The sequence below is a fragment of the Aptenodytes forsteri genome, unplaced genomic scaffold (genome assembly GCF_000699145.1).
Source record: "Aptenodytes forsteri isolate BGI_AS27 unplaced genomic scaffold, ASM69914v1 Scaffold54, whole genome shotgun sequence".
Lineage (NCBI taxonomy): Eukaryota > Metazoa > Chordata > Aves > Sphenisciformes > Spheniscidae > Aptenodytes > Aptenodytes forsteri.
Window position 1 is genome coordinate 18,193,468 of NW_008796044.1, and position 24,574 is coordinate 18,218,041.

General features: G+C 38.8%; 1 protein-coding gene across 3 annotated transcripts in view; it reads right to left on the reverse strand.

Moving 5' to 3' along the window:
• AFF4 (AF4/FMR2 family member 4) overlaps nucleotides 1–24,574 on the reverse strand; it is a 39,547-nt gene that overhangs the window by 14,192 nt on the left and 781 nt on the right. For 2 of the 3 annotated variants that reach the window (XM_009285946.2, XM_009285945.2), the window contains exons 2-13: nucleotides 21,785–21,911; nucleotides 19,341–20,132; nucleotides 17,920–17,964; nucleotides 16,855–16,941; nucleotides 10,474–10,510; nucleotides 8,906–8,954; nucleotides 7,549–7,569; nucleotides 6,975–7,029; nucleotides 5,902–5,939; nucleotides 5,371–5,533; nucleotides 3,916–4,833; nucleotides 1,510–1,598 (exon numbers count right to left, since the gene is read on the reverse strand). In XM_009285946.2, coding sequence (XP_009284221.1) covers nucleotides 1,510–1,598; nucleotides 3,916–4,833; nucleotides 5,371–5,533; nucleotides 5,902–5,939; nucleotides 6,975–7,029; nucleotides 7,549–7,569; nucleotides 8,906–8,954; nucleotides 10,474–10,510; nucleotides 16,855–16,941; nucleotides 17,920–17,964; nucleotides 19,341–20,132; nucleotides 21,785–21,907 — 2,417 coding nt within the window. In that variant the 5' untranslated portion in view covers nucleotides 21,908–21,911. Of the gene's footprint in view, nucleotides 1–1,509; nucleotides 1,599–3,915; nucleotides 4,834–5,370; nucleotides 5,534–5,901; nucleotides 5,940–6,974; nucleotides 7,030–7,548; nucleotides 7,570–8,905; nucleotides 8,955–10,473; nucleotides 10,511–16,854; nucleotides 16,942–17,919; nucleotides 17,965–19,307; nucleotides 20,133–21,784; nucleotides 21,912–22,376; nucleotides 22,521–24,574 lie in introns of those variants that run through there. The other variant, XM_019473862.1, reaches the window with a different exon arrangement.

Genomic DNA, 24,574 nt, shown 5'->3' on the forward strand with positions numbered 1-24,574 from the left:
CAAACAAACAAATCCCCAAAAAACCAACACCGCAATTTTTTTTTTTATTTTAAATTTAAAAAACCCTTTCTTCTTTTTTTGAAACAAACAAGATTTGTGTTGTTAGACCTAGCAAACCAGATATGCAGGAAAAGAAAGAGAATAATCATCTCGGTGACTAGGTTTCTACGAAGCCAGATTAAACTCGTTTTCACTATTTTATTTGTTCTGACCTGAAAACACAGTAGACAAGTTCTAACCATAAAACCACATCCCTACAACGGTTCTTAAAAAAACACCCTAAACACTTACAGTGCAAGAAATTAATGCCAATGTTAGCGCCAGCCTGTCTGTTGCAGACTAGTCAGCCTAACAGCTCAGAAAAAAGATGGTCCAGATAACTGTTCTCTGGAACCCAGGAAACTGGAAAAGCTTTCTCAGCGTAGCCTTTCAGTACACTCTTACTTTGGCTGCTGACTATTCTTGGCTTCCCATAATAATGATTTCTACAAATTTTTATAAAACCATATAGTTTCATTTAATTAAATGTCCTTCAGATAACTGCACTGGCAGTCAAGCGAATATCAGAAGTAATAGGTAAAAAAGCATAATCAAGATAGAAATGCATCTGTTCATTCTACATCTGTTTCCTAACAAATAGTAAGACACTGTTTAATTCAGAACGGGCAAACGAGATTTCTAGCATCTGATGTGCTGCAGCTTCTCACATATTTGTAATTTGGCAATTACTTACTACACAGAACTATCTTCCATGACGCAGTTATACCAGTTTTCAGTTGCTTGATCTGAAATAGCAGTTTTAAAAGGCAGTGGAAAAAAAACTTACTCTTTCCTGTGGATTAACACTGACCAAGAAATAAATAAAATAAAAGCATAATAGCTATTACAAAAAGCATGGAAAATTACAGAAATAACATACAAGTAAAAGAGTATTAAACAATGTTACTGATTTGCTAATGCTGTATTACTTTGCTTTTGTGTCACTCACACTTTTCTTTAGCTAATCTATCAAGCAAATGTGAGGCTAAATCCATGGATCCAAATCTCAATGCCAGCAGCTTCCCAGACAATGCCAGTTAAGTAATTTGGTCTCAGTTTACAAACTTACTAAATGGAGAATTACCAGATTGGGTTAATTTAAAAGCACGGATTTTGCAAGATCAAAAAGCTACATGCACAGCTGATTTCTAAAACAAAACCAAACCCCACTGTATATTAGAGAAAAACCAGGAAGTTTTTTCCATAACACACCAACCCTTCACATGAAGGGTTACCTTACTTCTGTAATGTAAAACAACTGTCCTTGGCCAATGTTTTTGGTTATGGAAATTAATTTCCACCAACTACTAGTAGAAACTCCGAGGTGAATCTGTCTGAAGGGTAAGAAGCAATGAAATTTTACCCACTGATTAATAATGAGGAGACACTTTGTTGGGGGGAAGATGGGCACCCATCTTCTCCTTGATCATCCTGAGCCTTCAATGTTGAAAACATAGCCAAGATACTCACTCCCTACTGCTAGAGGTCTTGTGTCCTGACGGAGCTTTTTCTTCCAGTTTCGTTTTCTTGCTTTCACTGGCTCTGTTTTCATCCTCATTCTGAATAAAGCAAACAAGAAATACATCCAGGCAAACGTCCACATTTACAGCTTCACTGAGAGTGGCAATGTTTCACGTTAAGAGACTTAATTTAGCAGGCGTTTTGCAGTGTACAGAATAAGATATGTACAGACCACAAAAACATGCCCTACAGCATCTAGTCCATATCAAATATTTGACCAGGCCCTGATACTGGAACATAATGAAAAACAAAGGCTGGCTTCTAAATTAGCAACCTGCATAAAAGAAGTAGCGGCTAAGTTGTTCATTTTAGCACAAACATATTATTACCATGAAATACCAGAAAAATCTGCCAAAGGCTTCAATAAGAGATCAGGAGACAGATTTTATGTTGTGGAGCCTAACAGAGGTGTCTTATGAGTGCCAGAAAAAGGTAAAAGTCTTGCAGTCTATTAAAGTAAGCCCAGAGATGTTGAAGACTAGATTTTTATATAAATTTAATCCTGAAGTCAAAGGGTCTTGAAGGTAAATTTCTAAGCTGTCTTCAGCAAGCACTGGAAGTATCAATACAGTGAATAAAATGGAAGATAGGGCCTCACAGAGTAAGTCATCCGGTAACATAACCCAGATTCAAACCCAAAAGGTTTCATTTTTGTTACACCGATGCTGCAACCCCGAGCCTTACCATCAAGGAAACACATGAGCAAGTAACGTGTAGAAATCAAGTGGTGACAGCTGTGTACAGAGCACTCACAAACCTAAAAACTGGAGGAGTGTGGGGAAAGAGTGGATTTTTCTTTAGTTGCCTCAAACAGGCTTGCATCTTCTCTGGTATGCACCAGTAAGCATCAGAGTAAGCTGAGGATTCAAAACAATTAACCACCAGACTATTTGCTGGGATAAAGCCTGAATTTAATTGGTCTCACCAAAGCCTTCTGGTTTAGATGTAAGAGCACAGATCTTTAATGCTGTAACTCCAAATGTGTATTGAAAGGCATAACTGGCCAAAGAAATAGAAGTCAGTGTGTTCAGAGCCATTGGAGCATGTGAGTGCATTCCCATGAACATTAGGAATTATACAGTAACACTTGCAAAAAACAACTAATCACTGCATACTGCTCAGTTATTCCCATTTTACAAGAAAAGCTCACACCTTCTCACTTCATTTCCTTATCCAGAGAAAATAGGAATCTTAGTTAGGAACAGTACAGGAGAAACCTCTGTTTGCAGTTACATGTCAAGTCTCCTAGATGACACTAATTTCAGTAAATGATCAAGTTTACTTAGGTTGCTCAGTAGAAAACTAGTTTAACTGAAATTATCACTCTCCTCTGGAGAGTCAAATGACTCTCTGAATGATACCATATAATCCTTTCATTCCACATGTCAACAAAGTCTTACAACCGCTGCCAAATCCCTGTCAAAATGAAATTTTCAGAATGAAATCCAGAGTAGCATGGCAATTTTTGAAACCCTGAGCCAGGGCTTCACAGTCCTAACTTCACGGAAACCAGAAATTTATAAAAACTCATTGGATCACTGAGTCCATCTGACAGTCACAGGTTTGCTCTTTATACAGACTGTCTATGTTCTGAGGTTTCTAAAAGCGGTTTAAAATTACACCACCAACTACTTCTTACCATTCCCCCCTCCAAGAATATTACCTCTGTTCAGCTCCCCCATTGATTCCTGTTCATTTTACTGCCCCCAGGCATTCCTGCTTTTTATCTATAGTTGAAAAGATGAAATGTTTTTTTTGGAAAAGATTAAGTATCATTATGGAGAGATGCCTCTGCTCCCAGTAAAGCAGCACCCCTGAGGCGTTGGTTTCTGCTGCCGTGCCCCAGGCCCATTTCTGCCCCATCCCTTGTCCTGGTGATATGCAATTGCACGATTCACTGGTTCAAGGAGCTGATCCAGCTGAAAACTGCCTTTTTTTTTTTTTTTTTTTTTGGCCAGGTGAATTTTCCATTGGATCAGCTGCCTGAGCTGTCCTGCAGTGCAACAGGGGCTGGTGCCAGATCCAGCGGAGGCACGAGAGGGCAGGATGCAGCGCTCAGAGGTACAGAAGCTGTGCTGCCCCCGTGAGCCCTAGCTACAGTGCTAACACTCCTGCAGGTGCAACCTTCTCCCTTCCCCTCTTCGCTCCAAAAGAAAATCCCAATAGTCTCTACTGTAACAGCACAGGGATGATCAACGTATTCTACACAAAATAGCTAGCCAATGTCGTCTCCTAAATTGCTCAGAGTCACTACCTGGAGGTATGATCTGGGTTGCTGGGCTACATGCTTGACACCAGTAGCAATCCACTAAGGGGCTGAGATAACAGGTCAATCTCTGTCTACAAAATTATCACCTGCTTATGTTTCCTTTTGCCTTTTGTAGAGCTTTTGTCGGATGGCTGCTTCTGGGATTCTCTCGCGTGCTTCTCTGGCATGTTTTTCTTTTCCACTTTGGGTGCGTCAGCATCCTTGTAAGGCTTTCCTGGTATTCTTGATAAGAGGCTCAGGTCAATCTTCACAATAAGTGGGTACCTTTCATCAGGATCACTGAGTGGTGAAAGAAGCTCTTTCTCTTCCATAGGAGAGAACATTCTTTGCCGAAAAAAGCTGTCATCCTCCTCCATGGAAGATTTAACAGGAGTCCTATTGCTCTCAGAGTATTTGGGTGTTTGTGATGAAGGAGGCAGGCTCTCATTTTCATCTGAATCAGAGGATGAGGTATCTGTTTCTATGAATTCCCTGGATTTCTGGGCAGATTTGCTTGAAGCCTTGTATTTCTTTTTCTCTGTGGTAGGCCGAGGGGAAGATTTGGGCTCTTTCTTTATATTGGGTTTTCTGGAGCCTTTTGTGGCTGCCTTATGCCTGTTTGAAGGTATATTTGTTGCCATGTCTACTGGAGTTTCACTTTCTATTTTAAGGCCTCCTCTAGGCTCTTCAACAGATGTCTTTTCTGCTTTCTTGGGCTGCTTTTTACCTACAGTCCTCCTCTGTGTTGAGCTGTCACTCTGGGCAGGTGATTTCTGCCTGCCGCGACTGCTCTCCGAGCCCTTTTGGGTGGGTTTGGAATCTCGCCCCGGTGTAGAAGAAATCGAATCCTTGGATCCGCTTTGATCAGTGTACCCGCTCCCTGTCCCCTGATCCCGTCCCTCTTTTTTGTAGCCTTGGGAGGATGGGATATTGCTGTCCACGGAAGAAGCTGGTGACACTTTATGTGAATTAACTTTGTTCAACCAGTTATCCAGTTGCCACTTGTTTGTTGGTGGCGGCTCTGGCTAAAAACAAATTAAAAAACAGCATTAGATAAAATATTTCACATTTCTTCCATCTTTTCCATGGGACAGCTGTACTATGCTGCACGCCAAAGCAAGAGGTACACCAAAAAACCCGAGATAAATAACAGATGAATTATAGGTTGATGAATATAGGTAAAAAATAACAGCTCTCATTTTTCCTTCATCTGGAGCAGATGCCATCAACAGGCAATACTTGCTGCCATAGCCTTCCAGAATAAAAGCCCACAGTTTTTTAAGCTACTGTTACTATATCTAATTTCTGCACTCCAACAGATAACTGGTGGTAAAAATCACCTCAAAGCCAAACATCAAATGTGTGCTTATATAAAGAATTGTTACCATATCCAATTACAGGTACTTCAGCAAAAGAATATTCTACCTTGAAAGTGATCCCACGTTTATAAGTAATTTATTTTTTTTTAAACGGTTTGAGAATTTATTAATTTTTTTCTGCTTTTAAGACTCAGGATTAATGCCAAGCTAACGAAGACAGCCCAAATACATGTCAAATCCTACCTCGGGGGATGCACTCTGTGACGGTTCATTAGCTTCACTATCACTGGAACTGCTTTCACTTTCAGAGTCAGATCCTGAACTGCTTTCCGATCCACTATGGCTGCTCGAGTCATCCCTTGAATTATCTGCTCCTTCACTGTTATGCTGTGAAGGTTCAGAATTACTGAAAACAAAAATGAGGAAAAATAAACAAACGCTACGCAAGGCACAAATATTTCCTAAACCCCTTTCATTAGAAAGAATAAAATGTAGTATTTTAATTAACAGTTACTAGAAAATTCAACATAACTGAACACGGTTCACCCTGGAAACAAACAACAGCCTTTGGTTTTTTCCCCCCTTCCCAAAGTGGTTAGTGTAATTTGCAGGGTATACATTATTTAATCACTGATTAAATTCTAACCACCTTTTGCTTTAACACAAGGCAAAAGACAAACATGAATTTCAGAAATGAGATCCAAGTCAAGAGTGCTGACTGGGCTGAATATCACCACTCTACTTCCTATGCCGCAATCTACCAGGAATGCCTACCTTCCAGGTGTGCTCCTTGGCACCGTCTTATCGCAGTCCTGCAATTAAGAAAAAGAGCATGAAGGTTCTAGAAGTTACTTTAGGATTGTATATACAATTAAGTTGCAAAGCATCCATTTAGAGCCTTTCAATTTTTTAAATTATTTAGCCTGGATAGCATCTTAATTCAGTACCTGCAGCAGTTTAAATTTTTCTTTATAAGGAAAATGCAGACAAACAGAGTTATTTTCTCCAAGTTTTCAACACGAACCTATGATTTCAGAGTCCTATATATTCCGACTACAGTTCCAAGAGTTCCTATTTCCACCACTCACTAATACCATGTTTCCATCTTTTTGAATCAGATGATTCAACATTTTACAATGCTATTCCTGAGATGCCCAGAGTACTAGGAGTTAACCAACTAAAAGTACTATCTCAAAGTTTGAGCAGAAAAATGAAGAAAATCAAGCACTAGAACTGGGAACAGGAAGAAAAGAAACAAGAGAGGAGCGTGGATTACTGCCAGGCAGCACAGACCCTTCAGGTATTTTTAATTTAGCATGCTAAATGCCATTTCTGGCAGAAGCTGCACGAAGTTAACATGGACAAAGGGGAAAAAAGAGACTTTTTGATAAAAATAAAGGCGCTGCTATACTCCCAGTTACAGATACAGTATCCCTTATCATCCCAAACACAGTCCCAAACTACTAACGCGCAGAGATGTTCACACCATGTACTCTTTAGCCAGAGCGGCAGAACACGAAGGGTTCTATCTTTAAATGGCAGGCTATTACATATGTTTTAAAGTACACTACTGCCATTTTACGTTCAGAGAAAGCCCATCTGAAATCAGTAAAACGAGATTTTCTAGATAAAAACGTACTGTTTTCACAAAACAGATAATTTTCCCCAAGTTTACATTTAGGAATACCTGAGGTTTATCTAAAAACATTCCATTTAATTTTTGTTTCTTAATCATAAACCTCCTCTTAAGCTGCTCAGTTTGCTGTTGGAAAATTGAGCGCTGCTGAAGTCCTGAACCGTGAATGCATTCGCTATGTTTTTCTGAAACTCTGATTTAATGAACATACCTGCTCTCCATCGCTGTCTTCACTACTGCTAAGTTTTAAGTCATCTTTCAACATACTAAATAAAAGGGAGAAAGTGAGACAAGTTTTTCCACGTACTTTAATTACTTTCAAAGCATTCTTCTATATTTCAACATGCTATTGTTTATACTATGAAGTAGGCTGCGTGGGTGAAATCCACAAGATACGATTCTAACATTTAACGTTTCAGAATGGTGAGTTAAGTCATTCTTTAGTACTTTGACTCCTTAGTCCATTCTGTTAAATTTATAAAGGAAATTTGACACAATTTACTAAAGCGGGCGGAGCTAACTTGTGTATGTTCAACTTCTTATACACAATGGACAAGAATACTGTTTTAAATAGAATAAAGCAAGCTAACACTAGTAGGTGTTTCCTGTCTCGTGGCAACAGTGCAACTGTTCTAAGCCGTAATTATTTTGTTATTATTCAAAGCCATAATTATTTATGGTAGACATACACACACACACACTATTTCACAATACTGAAAATGCAGGGTAGAGGGCCTTTGTGCTTACTGAAAAACACCTTTGATTACAAAAATAAAACATCTTACTCTGTCTGGTTCGATTCGCATCTGGAGAAAGAAAATGAGAAAGGATTAAAAGTCTAATACTTCTGAGTTTCACAGCACAGCTGTTCTACTGATGATCTGAAAAGAAACACCAGCCTCTAGGATCTAGTTCCTGAAATACTTTTCATTGCTATCCTTTTACAAAAGATGCATTTATCTCCTTTTTTAAGTTTTTTGACCAGATCACAATCACTTTTTTTTTTTTTTAAATTATTTAAAACTGTATTGTCACAGTAAACATCATCTCAACTTTCTTCCTGTGCATCCCAGTTCAACACATGTCCCGTGCTACCTCTTGTTCTTAGATGTTCTCACATTCCCCAGCTTTGGCAATAGCACAGTTCCTTCTTAGCGGTCTATACTGCTATGACAAACGCAAAGCCAAATGGTGAACTGCTATTTCTACCACTCGTTGAGCTGGCTGCATATGAGCATCTGCTTAAACTACACGTTTTTGGGAACGTGACTGGAAGTCTATAATAATTGAGGGGTTTTTCTTTTTGTTCTATTCCCTTCCCATAGGTCATGTGCTTTTTAATCTTGCTAATACTGTAACATGTGCACAGACAAGCAGAAGAACTAGACTTCATTTTGTGACTGCATCACAACGAATGTTAATTTAGAATAACAAGTTTTCAAAATCTACAACCGCTTTCATTAAACATACAATCAGCTGGTAAACCTTTAATTTTCATGGACATATTTGTTTGGAAACAATCTTTTAACAGCATATAATTGATTTTCAAGTATGAGAAAGGTGGACTACAGCCATCTAGAATATTCCAGTTGCTTTTTATTTTCTCTTCCAGTTGCACGATTGACAAAGTAAAACGTCAGGTCTGTGTGCATAACTAATAGAAATGTTTGTCAGGCAGACTGAGCAGAACAAACTTAACTACATCCCAAACACAGTTTACTGTCTCCTCCAATACAAAACAGTTTCCCATCCCGTCTATTTGTGCAACTGCTACAAGCTGCTTCCAGCCGAGAGCTCTGCAATGCACACGTTTGGTAAGTCCCGTCCCATCCTGCCCATTCTTATATGCTGATACCTTTCTGGTTCACAAACTGATTCCAAGGTCCAAACTCTCGCACACCTACCCAGACAACTGACAAGAAAACAGGGGAACAGAAAGGCAGCACAGGGTATTTGTTACTCGCTCCAGTGTGCAATATTTGGTCTACTGTCCCAGAAAATGGCTGCTTAAAGATGATCCCCTTTTCCTGCCAGTCAAGGAGAAGCATGCTAAAGTGTCTGTGCAAGAACTGACACATTCTAGTAAAAGAAACAGCTATTTTCCAAATCTTTTAAAATTCGGCTATTGTAACAGCCACTTACGATTTGGATTGATGACCATTGGATGTTTTTGATGAAGGATTATATCGTTCTAGAAGAAGAAAAAAGAAATGCACAGTTGAAAACTCAGCCAGCAAAATAAGTCACTCCAAAGTTGCCACAAGTGTACCTTCTTAGATAAACCAAGAACGGCTGAGTAGACAGGAGAAAGTAATAACTAGCTGACGCGAGGTACAATCTCCCACAGACTGAAGAATTGAGTGGATGCAGAGACAAAACACTAAATACAGCAAATAATTTAATCAAGAAAATCTAGAAAATTATTTAAATCATTGCTGTCTAAACCAATACACAATTTGTTATTAATGGTGTGAAAAACTATTTTGTTTCCATCACGATTGATCTATTGCCTTCTACAAGCAGGATACGGGATATAGATCAGCCTGTCAAGCTCTGACTTGTTTCATCATCCCTACGTAGCTTTTTAGCAAATGAGCAATCTTTAGATCCAGAAATCCAACTCAGAAGCCAATTCTTACAATAGGAATACATACTGATATAATCTGCTTTTCAGTTTGGGGTTTTTTTCCTTCCCTTTTCTTTACTTCTGGCAAATAGCTAAGCGTAGTTCAACAGAAACAAGAACTGAGGCTGTTAAAAGTTTCCCAGAAAGTTCAAACAGGAGTTGAAGACTGGTTCTGCGTTTTGATTAACCTCGCCTCTTCATTTACACACCTAAAGATCAGTTGCTCCTATAACATAAGTCTATGGTTTAGCACTATGGAATTAAGTTTTAATTTGTTTCCTTAATTCCCCACTGTATCAGGTGTTTAGATTAAGCCGCTTGTGAATATCTAAGAATAAACCATTCTTCTTTTACTATTTAAGCTGTTTAATCACTTCAAGAGGGAGTGGAAAGACTTTTGGAAGGTAACAGCATGAATCTAATTCAATTTTACCTGGTATGTTACCTGTGTTAAATTATTAATTTCAGTAATACTCAAAACAACGATACAGTTAAAGAGAAATTAAAGCTGCTTTTGTCTAAAATCTGAAAATGCATTCTGGGACAAGAAATTTGAGGATATTGCTAAGCATATTACTATATGAGTTCTTGACCAGTTCTCTCTCTTGATTTTAAAATGACAAAGTGAAAACGAACAGTGAAACCGCAATGTGCTTTTTCTATTGAAATACAAGCATACGCACTATTTTGCTTTCTAATATGTCCCCAAGCAGGGAGTTGGGTATTTTAAAGGGTGTTTTGTTTTAGTACTCAGCCATTTTCAATTAGATCAACCACGGAGGCATTTTTTCAAGAATTAGAAAATGCGACAAATTAAAAAGTTCTGGTTTTTTTCTAGAAGACAGTAACAAACTTGCAACTCAGTCATAACTGTCTAGGTCTCAACAAGAAATGAGAAAGAAAATCAAGCAACTGTTTTATAGGTTAAAACTGGAGAGAGTACAGAAAATCTTGACTTAGACTCCATCCTATGACCAGTCTGGAAAATCTCATTCTCTAAAAAGCATGACATCTTAAGAGATACTAAGAATACTGAATCACAACAAAAACATTAAACATATTACAGGAAGTTTAATATACTTACTCTGCTCTCCAGTGCCAAAACTGGACTGTTGAGACTCCTAAGGGAATAAAAGATCACAAGTGTTTTTTTCACTGGGAATCTTAACGTATCAAAAACCACGCTGTAAGCAAGATATTCTTTCTACTTAAAGGATGGCGCCTAACCTCTAAAAAAGGAAAAAACCTAACAACAAAACAGAAAGAGCGATTCTTTAGCTGGGCCCCAACTCCTCTCACCAGCCCTAACGGCACAGCCAGCACAGGGAAGGAGTGCTTCACCCTCCTCTTCCTTAGCTCAGCTCTCCCACTTGCTTGGTTTTAAGAAGGGCCACATGCAGTTGTACTACGTGAGAGCTGAAGCTCCAAAATCCCTATGTAACTTCCACAAATCCCATCTTCGTGTATGTTTAGCATGGAGAGGAACCATTCAGTATGTTTTTCTTTATCTTTCTTACACACGGAAAAGCTTTGTTGCTAGTTTTATGTATTTTCATTCAAATTCTTTTCTCTGCATTGTTCTTTTTCAGACACATACAGCATCGCGGTGGACAAGCAATGAGTATAGTAACAACCTATCAACAACAACAACATCTCAGCTACAAAGGAGCCCAAGAGACAATGAAACTTAAGAGTCTGAACAGCTCTGCACGCTCTGCCCAAAAACCCCTTCTCGCGGCTCCAGGCGAGCCCCTGGTAAATGCAGCCAGGCACAGCTGACCAACACATCGTTCCTCCCCGCCAAAGGCCAGATCTCCGTGTAATCGGACAAGTCACTTGTACAAAAGCCAATAAAAAGTGACAAGTAACTTCCTTTGATATATAATGAATCTGTTACCTATAAATCTAACTGTGAAAGATGAAGCCTTGCAAATTTTAGCACTTGTATGATCTTCAGTATTCCCATTCCAGAAAACCCAATTCTGACTCCCAAGACGCAGCAGATTATAAATTGTTTTGAAACCCTAAAATACTGTTTTAACAAACAAATATGCAGAGGCTACCGAGTTTCTGAAAACCTATTTCTAGGCTACAGTGCCATTTTAAAATAGGACCTTCCTGACCTCATTTTAAAATGAGGACAAATGCTGGCCCCGTAAATAAAAATTGAAAATACTTTACTCAATTCATAAAGTTATATACACACATTTTACTTAAATGCTCTGGCAAAGGCAAACCAGAACTACAATTCAACAATGAATTCCAGTTTTTTTAGTATACCTGTGAACCAGTTTTCCCAAACAGCCAGGTCAGTGACATGCAGCAGTTACAAACACAATTTACAGAATTTAATTTTTTAAACACACAAAAGCTTTACACAGAAAAGCACACTTAGATATTTCTAATTTCCCTTAACTTTTTATTTCAAAAGTGAAAGCAGTTACAATAACGCATTGAATAAGTATTTTGTTGATAGGGAACTTGATAGGGAACTTCCCTTGTAAGGTGTTTCAAATGCCTCTAATCTTTACTAATTGAAAGAAAGGAATGGACAATAAAAATAAAATTAACCTATGTTTAAAGTGCAAAGCGAAGATGAAGTTGGAGAGAAGCCTTGTGACTTCAACAGAAAGCAACAGCTACACTTCCTTCAAAATAAAAACTCATTTTTCTCTTTTACATAGGTACGAGGAGTGCAAGCGTGATTCCCCGATTGCCTTTTTCCACTGTCAGCTTAGATGTGTTGACAAACTGTACGTCAAAAGAAGAAGTAAAGACCACACAGTAATCAAACACCACATCTACAGAGCAACTGCGCTGGGGTGAGCACGAGATGAGGAACTGGCACCCGTTCTTGCCAATACACGTACCACCAATTCTGCAGAAAGCACCTGCCTAATTGCTCACTTCAGTCAACTTCCTACTTCTAAGGCATAGTGCATAGTTCTTTCAGTTAAGTGCACTTTAACGAGGTGTTATGTTTAAATGTGTAAATTTTTCAAACTCTCCTGCCATCTATTTTATCTTTAAATACATACTTCTTTAAGAAGCTCAGAGATTAAAAAAAAAAAAAGCTATACTTTCAACTCCCAAGTTATTTACAGCAGTATCTTCTAAAGGTCTACTTCAGAAAGAAGAAATTAAAAACAACTTAAAGGAAGGAAACCCTTTCAACCAAAGTATAATAAACTGCTGAGGTTAGATAGTGAAGACACTTAAGCAGGAAACAAAATCGCAGCTTGCACTCGAACACAAAAACTGCGGAGAGAAGAACACTCGCCAGCTGGCTAGAACGGCAGTCGGGTACCGAATTCTCATTTCTAGGTTACCAGCTTGGCTGTAGTCCCGGCTGTGGTGAATGGGACCCATTTCCATTTAACGTTTGAAATCTCAGGTCAGATATTTTTATTTCTCAGAAGGAAGTTTCTGTATTACAGCGGATCAAGGGACCCCACCGCTGGCCTTCTCGGTACCTCCAGCACCGGGCAGACGCTGAACAAACCTGGAGACAGAATCCGCCTCTTGAGAGATGCCTCCAGGTCACTGCACAGGTATGCAGGTACAAAAACGGCCAATCCTCTCATGTTGCTTCAAAACGAAAAACTTCCACTTTCTAACAAACAGCTGGGTTTTTTAATATATTTTACAAACATGTCAGTATTTTTGGAATTTTTGACTGCGAGCCCATGGCTTAAAAAAAAGTTATATAGGATAAAATTATAGAGTGTTAGTTAGGTCATTGGATAACATTTTTTATCAAGACTCAGGAATCTACATTTTTTTCATAGCATCCATAAAACTTTCCCTGACCTATTTTCATGAAGTCTTATCATCTGATTCAAAGACTTCCTGATAATTATTACAAGAAGCTCAGAGATTAAAAAAAAAAAAAAGCTATACTTTCAACTCCCAAGTTATTTACAGCAGTATCTTCTAAAGGTCTACTTCAGAAAGAAGAAATTAAAAACAACTTAAAGGAAGGAAACCCTTTCAACCAAAGTATAATAAACTGCTGAGGTTAGATAGTGAAGACACTTAAGCAGGAAACAAAATCGCAGCTTGCACTCGAACACAAAAACTGCGGAGAGAAGAACACTCGCCAGCTGGCTAGAACGGCAGGCGGGTACCGAATTCTCATTTCTAGGTTACCAGCTTGGCTGTAGTCCCGGCTGTGGTGAATGGGACCCATTTCCATTTAACGTTTGAAATCTCAGGTCAGATATTTTTATTTCTCAGAAGGAAGTTTCTGTATTACAGCGGATCAAGGGACCCCACCGCTGGCCTTCTCGGTACCTCCAGCACCGGGCAGACGCTGAACAAACCTGGAGACAGAATCATTTCTAGGTTACCAGCTTGGCTGTAGTCCCGGCTGTGGTGAATGGGACCCATTTCCATTTAACGTTTGAAATCTCAGGTCAGATATTTTTATTTCTCAGAAGGAAGTTTCTGTATTACAGCGGATCAAGGGACCCCACCGCTGGCCTTCTCGGTACCTCCAGCACCGGGCAGACGCTGAACAAACCTGGAGACAGAATCCGCCTCTTGAGAGATGCCTCCAGGTCACTGCACAGGTATGCAGGTACAAAAACGGCCAATCCTCTCATGTTGCTTCAAAACGAAAAACTTCCACTTTCTAACAAACAGCTGGGTTTTTTAATATATTTTACAAACATGTCAGTATTTTTGGAATTTTTGACTGCGAGCCCATGGCTTAAAAAAAAGTTATATAGGATAAAATTATAGAGTGTTAGTTAGGTCATTGGATAACATTTTTTATCAAGACTCAGGAATCTACATTTTTTTCATAGCATCCATAAAACTTTCCCTGACCTATTTTCATGAAGTCTTATCATCTGATTCAAAGACTTCCTGATAATTATTACATATATTTATAGCAATGCAGAGAGGCCCCGGTCGGGAGTTTGCATCCCTTCAAGCTACTCGCTATCTACACACAGGGAAAACCATCTTATCCCAACAGTCTTACAAATAAAATCGACTGGTCCACCAAAGCGCGCTTAATTTTACGTGCGCAGGCAAGCAAAACATACCAAACTTCTGCACACGAGAGGAATGCTGTGAAACACTGCAGCATATTACTTGTAAATAAATTGAGCACAGTATTAAAGAGAACGAGCTTTCCTCGAACAGTACCGCTTGATTAAAGTAAGCCACTGTTTTGTTTTGTTTTCTGAATTCTGCTCCGGGTCCAGACTGCACAAGCCTACGGCTTGCTAACTCGCTGGAATTCTGCGAAGATCCTGCTGCCAAGAATGACAGAGGGGAGAAGGCAGAGGAAATTATAGGCTTTGGATGCGGAGAGAGAATTTGACAAAGTTCCATGGCTAAGATGTGCAGCCACAAAATAAAAAAGGTGGCAAAAAGTCAAAAGACTCAGAGCAGCCATAAATGGAATTTTTTGCAAACTAGGTGAAGAAACACAGTCCAGGTTGATGGGTTCAAAAACCCACAACCTACCTTTTTTGTTCAAACATCAACAAGACTCTGCAATCTCATGTAGTTTCCCTCTGTGTCTCAGAGACATACATGTATTTCTGCACACCTTCTTTCTTCCCAAACCGAGTCAAATAGCAGAGAAACGCAGAAACAAGCAGTTCTAGCAATCCCGCAATCAAGTGTGCTCAGAAGTGTGTGAAGGGAAAACACCGCCCCAAAGCTTCAGGAATAAGTATTCAAAGCAGTAGAGTAAGTACCTTTGTTGATGAGGAAAGGTGTGGAATATCTTTCTTTACAATAAAAGGTAAGAATTATTTCCAAGTCCACAGTTTTATGTAACACAGCAAATAAACCCTGACTAAAAGTAATATATGCAAGATTAATATTGATCTGATGTTAAGAAAATAGATGACAAGATTTATTTCTAGATATGCCTTCAAAAGTAAAGCTGAAAACTGTATAGTATGTTCTGCATTTTCAGCTCCCTGGAGAGAAGCAAGCAAGACGCAGTGAGAAGGAACACGCAACGCAGAGGGCGATGACAACAGGACTGCCCATGGCCCTGGGATATTTAGCCAGCACGAGAACCTGAGCCGCTAAACTTCGCGCCAGTCTGCAGGAGTTTTGTGGACGCGCACTTACAACACGGGACCTGGAACCTCTGGCCAAAAGAAGGTGATGTCAAAGCATTCACATGAGACAATCTGTTTAGACAGACTACATTAGAGACCTCAGTGAGAAAATCTTCTTAAAATACTTCGCTGAACTGTTCTGTTTTGGGAAGCAATTTGGATCAAACAGGACATTGATAGCAGCAAGTGGTGCTCTAGAACAGCAGTCTGGTCAGAAAAAGTGTAGTCTTCGTTATTATAAAGGTAGCTTTTAAAAGACGAACAGCATAATTTCTTCACTCTCAACTTATGCCAAATTAGGGGTGGAGTACCCCAATCCATTTCAGAGATATGTTGAGTCTGGAGAAAAATTATATTGTCGAGTTAAATCTTTTACTGGCAATCAGTAGATACAGGAAGCAAAACATGAATCCTTGAATGAGTCAGCTATCGCAAGCTGAACTGCACTTGCTAAAGTTGCTACCCGCAGCTATCTACCCTGCCTATCTCCACCCTGCCTACCCATCAGCTTCCAAGATACTGCAGATTGCAGAGCTGTATTTCAAGGCAAACAATCACCAGTGCCAGTTTGCCTTGAAACCCTGCAGCCGGGGCCGCCAGATCCGGCCTCAGGGGAGGGAGCAAGCAGCCGAGAGCAAGAGAACTCCTTCCTCAGAGGTGTCAGCTCAAGCAGGTCTCCTGAAAACGCTCCCTGTGCTGTCAAAAGCAGCAAAGAGCGACTGATTTCTCTCTAGAATTAATAGCTTAAACACGTCAGTAGTTATTAAGTACATGGGAGGTTAGGAAGAGGATCTTCCAGAACAAGTGATCTGAAAATTTCTTTAGCAAAACATCTGATTTTAAAACTGTTTTAATTTTTTTTTAATTGAAAATGTAAGATCTACTAGAACTATTAATGGACTTCAAAATTATGAGGAATATTCAGTTTATTCAGAAAAGTACATTTAAATTTCTTGGCATTTACCAGCCAGCCTCCCTTACTTTGCTAGATGGAGGTAAACGCAACACTTGCTTGGTCCTACACAAATGGTGCAAAGCATTTCCCCAATAGGGAAAAAATGCTCAGTGACATTTTCAAGCTTCAGAAGTATCCCGAAGAAGGTCTGAATTTATGAAACAGAAATTAAGAAGTAAAAGGAAAGTCATATTATAGACATCTCTGCAGACTGCTCTGTGTGCGTAAACCAGAGGAAAAACGACAACATTCTTCATAAGGCTACTGCTGACAAATGTTGTTGTGAAGCAAGATAAAGAGATACAAAGCACTGAAACAAACCCAGAACTATACAGAATGGAATTTAAGAGAGTTACAAAATCCTGATCTTTAATAGCAGTTACTCTTTCAACAGCATTCAGTATTTGACTACAGCACTGACCTTTGTTGGAAAAGGAAATTTTGACGGTTCAGTTTTGCACGGTGTATGAATAGCAGTCAGTGGAGGAGGCCAAGAATGGGTCATCTCCTATAACCAGAACAAAAAGGGAAAGCTATTAACAAACTTAAAGCAAAGATTTCAAGTTACAATCTTGATTCAAATGGTAACCCTGTCTCTCAATTTTCAGTTCATTGTCCACACTTCACTAAGCTTTATATTCAATATCCCAAATGTGTAACAGAGGTTTTGCACATAAACCTAAATCTTAAATTGTTACCCATGAGAACAGATAGTTAAGACATAGTAACAAGCAGAAAGGCATAAATCAATAAAATCGGTTGGCCTGAACCAGTTTATACTGCAGCAGAAGTCAGAGTCTGATCATTTCAGACTGTGAAGAGCACATGTAGGATACAGGGGTAGAAAGAAGAATCCTAGAAAAGGGAAGCCTATAAAGTTTGAGGAAGAAGGGGAAAATCAAATGCCTGAAGCTGGAAAGAAAGTGTCTCGTATTCTCTCAGAGCATCTCCAAGGACCACGCAGTACTGAAGGTCAGAGCAAATGGTAAGCCATGGAAACGCTCAAGGGGAATCGGATGATTCTTTTGTGATAGTAGACACACGACCAGGGGATCACATCAGGGGTAAAAAGACTTGAGAAAATAACCTAGGTAGAAGAGAAGGGAAAGTTCTGCCGTGGGATAGCAAAAAAAAGGACTATAATCTAAAAAGATATCGGAATGTAAGGACTGTATTTTGGTGGAAGAAATGGGTAATTTTGGTTAGGTTAACAGGGAGGTGGCCTAGAAGAACAGGAATGCAGTGAGGACATCCAGGAGACGACGTGCACACCCAGCAATGCCCAGCACCCAGCGCGCACACAGCTCTGCTTCCAGTCTCCCCCAGTCTACCTGCGCTAGAGGAGTAATTGAAGAGCCCTCCTGCAACGACTTGCAGCCGAGTCAATTTAAAAGGCACTAATCAACTGCAGAGTACTTTTCACCTCTCCTTAGTAATGTTTGTATTTTCAATAAATAAGTTATGAACAAAAGCACAGAGAACTTACTTTTAGAATTTCATCCACACAGCTCACATCACCAGATGCTGATGCCTACAAATCAAAACTCAAGATTAACGTTTCCTAAAGCAAATTTTCCTTAAAAGATCCCAGGGGCTAGAAACAGTTAAAAATAAACTTCAATCCTTAGCATGATTCATATGGACTCTACATAGATCCAAACAGACCTTGCTAATTCTTTTCAGCAACTTCAATTTTAATATCATAGATCCATATTTTTATGGTATGAGTCACATCCAGTTATGAAAAGCAAATACATGAGATCTATAAAACTGCCACAATAATCTCTTACTTTTCACTTGACAGTTAAAGTGATCATAGGCACTCAGTGATATTAAAAACTTCTAGAGAGAGAGGAAAGGGAATCATAGCTTTCAATCATTTCCTGGAAGAAGCCAGTGGATAATATCTGAATTCACATGCATGACTGTGAACACACGGTAATGACAAACTGCATTATGAAGTGAAACATACATTACAGCACAAATCTAGAAACAGCAATAATTACGAAACTATGAACCTTCTGCATCCCTGACTGCTACAAGCAGAAAGGGAGCAAAGCTACTATATGATTCACTGCATGTCAAGTCTTCACAAATGATAAAATAATTTCTTTTCAAATTTCTTTTCAAATTTCTTTACCTGTGTCCTGCATCTTATTTTGCTACTTGTTGAAATCCCGGGAACAAATGCTTTCCTCTAGCTACCATGATTCAAGCAGTTAAAGAGGAGATGCAATGACATTTTATTATTAAGAAAGGCACTCTCCTTCTAAGTGAGCTGTAGTCAGAGTCTGTGTCTTAACGATTCCAGATTTACCAAACTACTAAAAGCTGTTAACCCAATAGTGTTTTGTATCCAGCGTACCTGATAAAAGTTCCGAACCCTGTTCAATTTGGTGTGCTTTAGGGTTAGCTTATTCTCCCTAGGTGTAGGTATAATAATCACATCTAGCAATTGCTACACACGTCGAAAGAAAATCTGATATATGCAGATAGTATCACCAGTCTAAGACAACATGGCTCCCAGTAATGACAATATATGCATAGCTTGTCAAAATATTTGTGAATATTCTACTATTTCACTAACTTCTGACTTACAGAAATACTCTATGAAAATTAGCGTCTCTGGGTTAAGTTAGCCTTTCTGAATGTCTCATAGCCTTTATTTAATAAAAATCACAGTATCCACATGGAAGAAGCAGAAGGAAAAAATAATTACTTTTGTACACTCCCCATTTAAAATACAGGTCTTCACTGTGTAAGTTTAAGATGCTTTGCGTAACAAAAAACCCCAGTGTTTACTAAAAACTGAATTTTGTTTATGTAGATTGGGATTTTAAAGAAGCTGGAAAATCCCAGCCCAAAGGGACTTACATTTAAGAAGCCAGGAAACAGACGGCAACTTACATCTAGTGGTTGAGAAGGTATTTTCAGCTTGGTTAGATGTGCTTTGCTGCTAGGCTTCAGCTCATTCACGCAGCTGCTGTGAGTCTGACTACTGTAGTGTTCGGAGGATAACTTTGGTTCCATGGATTCCTGTCCATCCATTGGCCTTACGTACGCAGTGGGTTTCTGTAACATTGAACTGGACTTGGACATTAGTGAAGGTGGAAAAGACTGATTAGAGTGTTGTCCGCTTGAAAATGAGGGTACACGGGAGGGAGAGTCCCAGTTGGCATCAGGATCCCGGGGAGATTTTGAACGTTGATGTTCTTTGCTGTGGTGATCATTTCCATGAGATCTCGAATGGCTGGAGCTCAACGAAGAAACAGCAGATGGTTTTCCAGGGCTGGAAGAACGGGGTTTGGAGTGTTCAGACCCATGCTGGCTTTTTTTGCGGCTGCTGCTGCTACTGTACGAGTCACGGTCATGCCTCTGGCCACTACTGCTAGTGTTATTGCCACTGCCGCGCTGACTACTATGTCCGCTCTGTAAACCCGAGGACCGTTTCTGAGATTGCGAGGAAGTGCTAGGTGCTGGTCCTACAGGAGTCCATTTGCTGCTCTGATGTGAGCTAGTATTATGTCTCTGATCACCAAAGAAACTTTGGTTTGATTTTTCATCTGGTGTTGATGGTACAGTTGGTTTGGGAATTCCAACAAGCTTTTGTAGCGATCTATCTCCTATAAGATCCTTCATTTCATCATAATTACCAAGCATGCTCTGAATACGACTAGACAATTTGTCTTCTTTGCTGGTCTGTGAAAATAATTTTTAAAAATAATGCTTTAAAAAAAATCACAACTTCACTTTCAGTTAATTGACTTGACAACTACTGCAGTTAATCTAAATTTCAGGGCTAAGATCATGACTAGCATCCATGTCTTTTGCCATTGTTTCCAATTCCCAATTTTAGTTCTTAAAGCAGTGATTTAAACCCCTAAAGCATAAGGAAAAGGTGTACTTCAGCAGCAGGAACAGTTGAAACAGCACTAATCAGTGCTTCAGATAATGCACTGGTGAGCTGGATGCAAGTTTAAAAATTGTAGATGCCTACTGTCACCTTAAAGACTATTTCTCTAATACAGAATGCATTAGTCCTAAAAAGGTTGAATTAATGGTAAAATAAAATCAGCTTAACCTCACCACTGTATGTAATTTTTAATTGGTATTTATACTGGCATAACAGTTATAAGGGTTCTTTCTTATATATCAGTTTGTTTTCCAAATCAGGTATACTGTATCATTACCCATATATCCCAACCAGCTTTAGTTAACTTCATACATGTGGGATCTGGTTATCGAGCACAGTAAAGTGATGGGAGGACAGGAATAAAAACAAACAAACAAACAAACAAACAAACAAACAAACAAACAAACAAACAAACAAACAAACAAACAAACAAACAAACAAACAAACAAACAAACAAACAAACAAACAAACAAACAAACAAACAAACAAACAAACAAACAAACAAACAAACAAACAAACAAACAAACAAACAAACAAACAAACAAACAAACAAACAAACAAACAAACAAACAAACAAACAAACAAACAAACAAACAAACAAACAAACAAACAAACAAACAAACAAACAAACAAACAAACAAACAAACAAACAAACAAAAAAATTTCTCAATTTTCCTCCTCCTCCTGCAGGAAGACAGTTTTCAGTCACAATGTTTTACTTCTTGCAAACCAGCCGAAATTGTGGTAAGGGCATGGGTTTGCTTTCAAAGTGAGTTTTGAGCTACATAATGAAAATCTTAAATGGTACTTTTTTAACTATCCCAGAATTAGGTTATTTTTTCCAGTTCTGTTCAGCAAATCAAACCCGGAAGGAAACCTAGCACAGGTTTAAAGCTGTACGAGATCATAAACAGAGTCAACTCTTTCAAAACAAACTAAAAAAATCAGATACAAACAATTGGCATACTAGTTAAAGCTGATAATTCTATCGTATCAGTCATTTCAGCATTTAAAATTAACCTCCTATTTAAACATTCTCTTTCTGAACTTACCCAGGTCTGGATTACATTGACTGAAGGTTAGAAAGTTTAGCAACAGGCTAAAGCACCCAAAAAAAGCAGTTTGGCATGACACAATGGACAGTTTAATTGTTTTGAGTCACTGTAGCAAAAGCAGAAGAGAGCCAAAAAATTTTATGGTTTTATCATCCCTTTTCTCACTCCCTGCAAAGCGGCCCCTCCCTCGTACGTATTATTATAAATCTGCCGGTAGAGCTGGTTAGTAACTGTCCATCCTTGCTTTCAAGCCCTGCTTAAATACTTGGCTGACATAACAGCTGTGGATCTAAAAAGAATGCAGATAAAAGTAAACTTAAAATACGAATTTGCATGCAACTTCTGCTATAAAAACTGCATTTGTAAGAACTGCATAAACTCACAACTTTGTACGGTTCAGCAAAGAGAGGGGAGTTAGGTGGAAAGGCTTCTTCACCCTGTTGAATTTCTTGATTTCGCCTTTCCCTTTCTTTCATGCGCAGCACATTCCGGTCTTCACGGTTCATGTTGCTACAAATAAAAAAGTAATTTCTGATCACAGAAGGAAACGAGAAGGGATGCAAGCACACACAGTTAGCCCCTGTACCTGTTCTACCGAAAGAATGATCTCAGTCAAGAACCCCCTGCTGACTGAACTCCTCAAAACTGAAAAGATGTTTGTCCAATTCAAGACACCTTGCACTTAGAAGAGCTATAACCCACAATCTACAGCTAGCTTCTAACAGGGAAACTTTTTGCAGTAATAAAAAAAATGAAAAAATCCACAAAGTCCTCAGGCAAGTAACTATTTCAAACCATTTTACCTGCTTGAATCATTTAGCTATTTCAACCCACGCTGTACATCTCCCATTCATTTCTAAAATACTTTTTCTCCTCCACATCCCCCAAATGTTCTGCAATTTTACTCTTATCCCCCCACCCATTCAGTGCCTGACTTCTACTGTAGATTTGGTTTTATTTTTGCTGCTGACATACCTTTATTGGCACCCATTCTCCAACATATTCTAACCTCAAGCTTTGATGTTGTTTCCAGGTCTCCCTTCCTCCCTTGACTCCCAAAAGACATTTCTGCTCAAAGCAGTAACCTCAGTGAAGTTCTGGCGATATTGCACCTTTTGCCTTAGACCATACAGTGTTCTCCTACTGCAAAAAATGCAGACTGAAAAAATGCCAACCTCCCCTCTTACAAATTTTACTTTGCAGTTTGGTCTTGCTGCTCAAGTTAACAGAAGTACGTCAAATTGTTGCAACACAAAAAAAACCCCAAGTTGGAAAAGATTCCCTTTGAGCTTGATAAAGCATTGGGACTTAAAGGAGTAAACAAAATAAGGTGATAAATCAGGTGGTACTAACCCTTAACATGTGCTATACTTCATATCAAGAGATTTATAAATGTGCCTTACTGATCTGCAAAAAGTACGGTAGGTGCTTCCAGGAAAGAAACAGATGTTCTTCCACATAATTTGCAGTCTAAAATGAAAATGCCGTCTGCTTAGAAAATCATTATTTCATGTTTTTAGACAGCTGCCTGATTGTTTTAAAAAAACCCCAAAACCTGCTACAGTGTTACTTTGAAAGCTATGCAAAACCAGCTATTCCATTCTAAACAAGACGACTTCAACCTGCCACTCAGTTTTTAAAATATCAGTCTTTTCACCTTAATAACATTTTAGCCTCTTACTGTAATTTCTTACTCATTTGGCTTCATTTTGTCTACTACTCTGAATATAGTGAAATCTAAGAGGATGCCAAAGCCAGAATAAACCCTCAGTGTAAGTTTAAATCTTTGACGCTTTTTAAGGCGACGGGTTTGTTGTATTTCCCTGCATTGTAAACAAGGTAAAAGCATTAGCATAATCCAACTCGATGCTGATATCAAGCCTAGGAATATGATAACTTTTAAATTTTATGTGAAAAATCACTTTTTTCTCCAGTTATCCTGTAATCAGCTGAACTCGTGTAACTGCAAGTGAACATCAAGGCTGCCTACTGAGAGAGGGACCTGTACGCTGCAATGTGGCAAGCAAACTACCAGGATCATTTTGACATTAATGGCAAAGTTGTTTTAAAAGTTTGAGGCTTAAAAAGCTTATTCTTCAGACTGCAGCCCTATTTCTTATACTTGTAGGATTTAAACAGAGACAAATATCAGATTTAATGACAGACACTGATCGGTTAAAGCCAACAACCCCACCCGCCCCTGCCATTTTACTATTAAAGGCAAAATGTGAGGCAAGGCATAGGAGTGCCCTATCTTTGAGTAGTTCATTCACATCAATACACTAAGATTGTGAATTCTGTAGAGCTATACATTTAGAAGATTATAAGCTTAACTAAGAATTTTACATCTACATTGTACAAATAGAGGGTTAAATATTAACAAAGACCTTTACTGTTTTTTACGGAGACAAGCATCATCTTTCAAATGTGAGGCAAGGCATAGGAGTGCCCTATCTTTGAGTAGTTCATTCACATCAATACACTAAGATTGTGAATTCTGTAGAGCTATACATTTAGAAGATTATAAGCTTAACTAAGAATTTTACATCTACATTGTACAAATAGAGGGTTAAATATTAACAAAGACCTTTACTGTTTTTTACGGAGACAAGCATCATCTTTCAAAACTGTATCAACATTTACTGTAACTCTTGGGACTGAGGAAAAAAACAGCATTTGTACCAACACTGTCACATGAAAGGAACGTTATAGCAAAGATCCACTTGAGATCAGAGCTGGAGCAAAACCAGAGTGGATCTGGCTATGCCTGCCAGGTCAATGCAGAATTAGTCATCAGAAATATACCAGCTAATCACACTTTTTACCACTCCTCCCCAGTCCTTTGTAGTATAGTAAATGATAAATATCTTCACAGGTAGTCATTTTGACTGCATGGGGATTGGGTTTAGGGTTTTTTAACTTTTTATTAGAGTCCATAACTTGAATGTGATCCAGGTTAGACCCGTTTCTATCTAACTTCTTAATCTCTACACAGAGATATTTTACGTGCCTACAATGTGTACTAAGCTATTAAAATCACCCTAGCATTAAATGTGTAAATAAATGAAGTTAGCAGGGCTTTCTTAACTCTGCACTTCAGACAACCTCCCAGTCAAATTCGTGTCTTCCACAGCCACGAAATGTAACAGAACATAAATTTGCCTGTGTTCAGG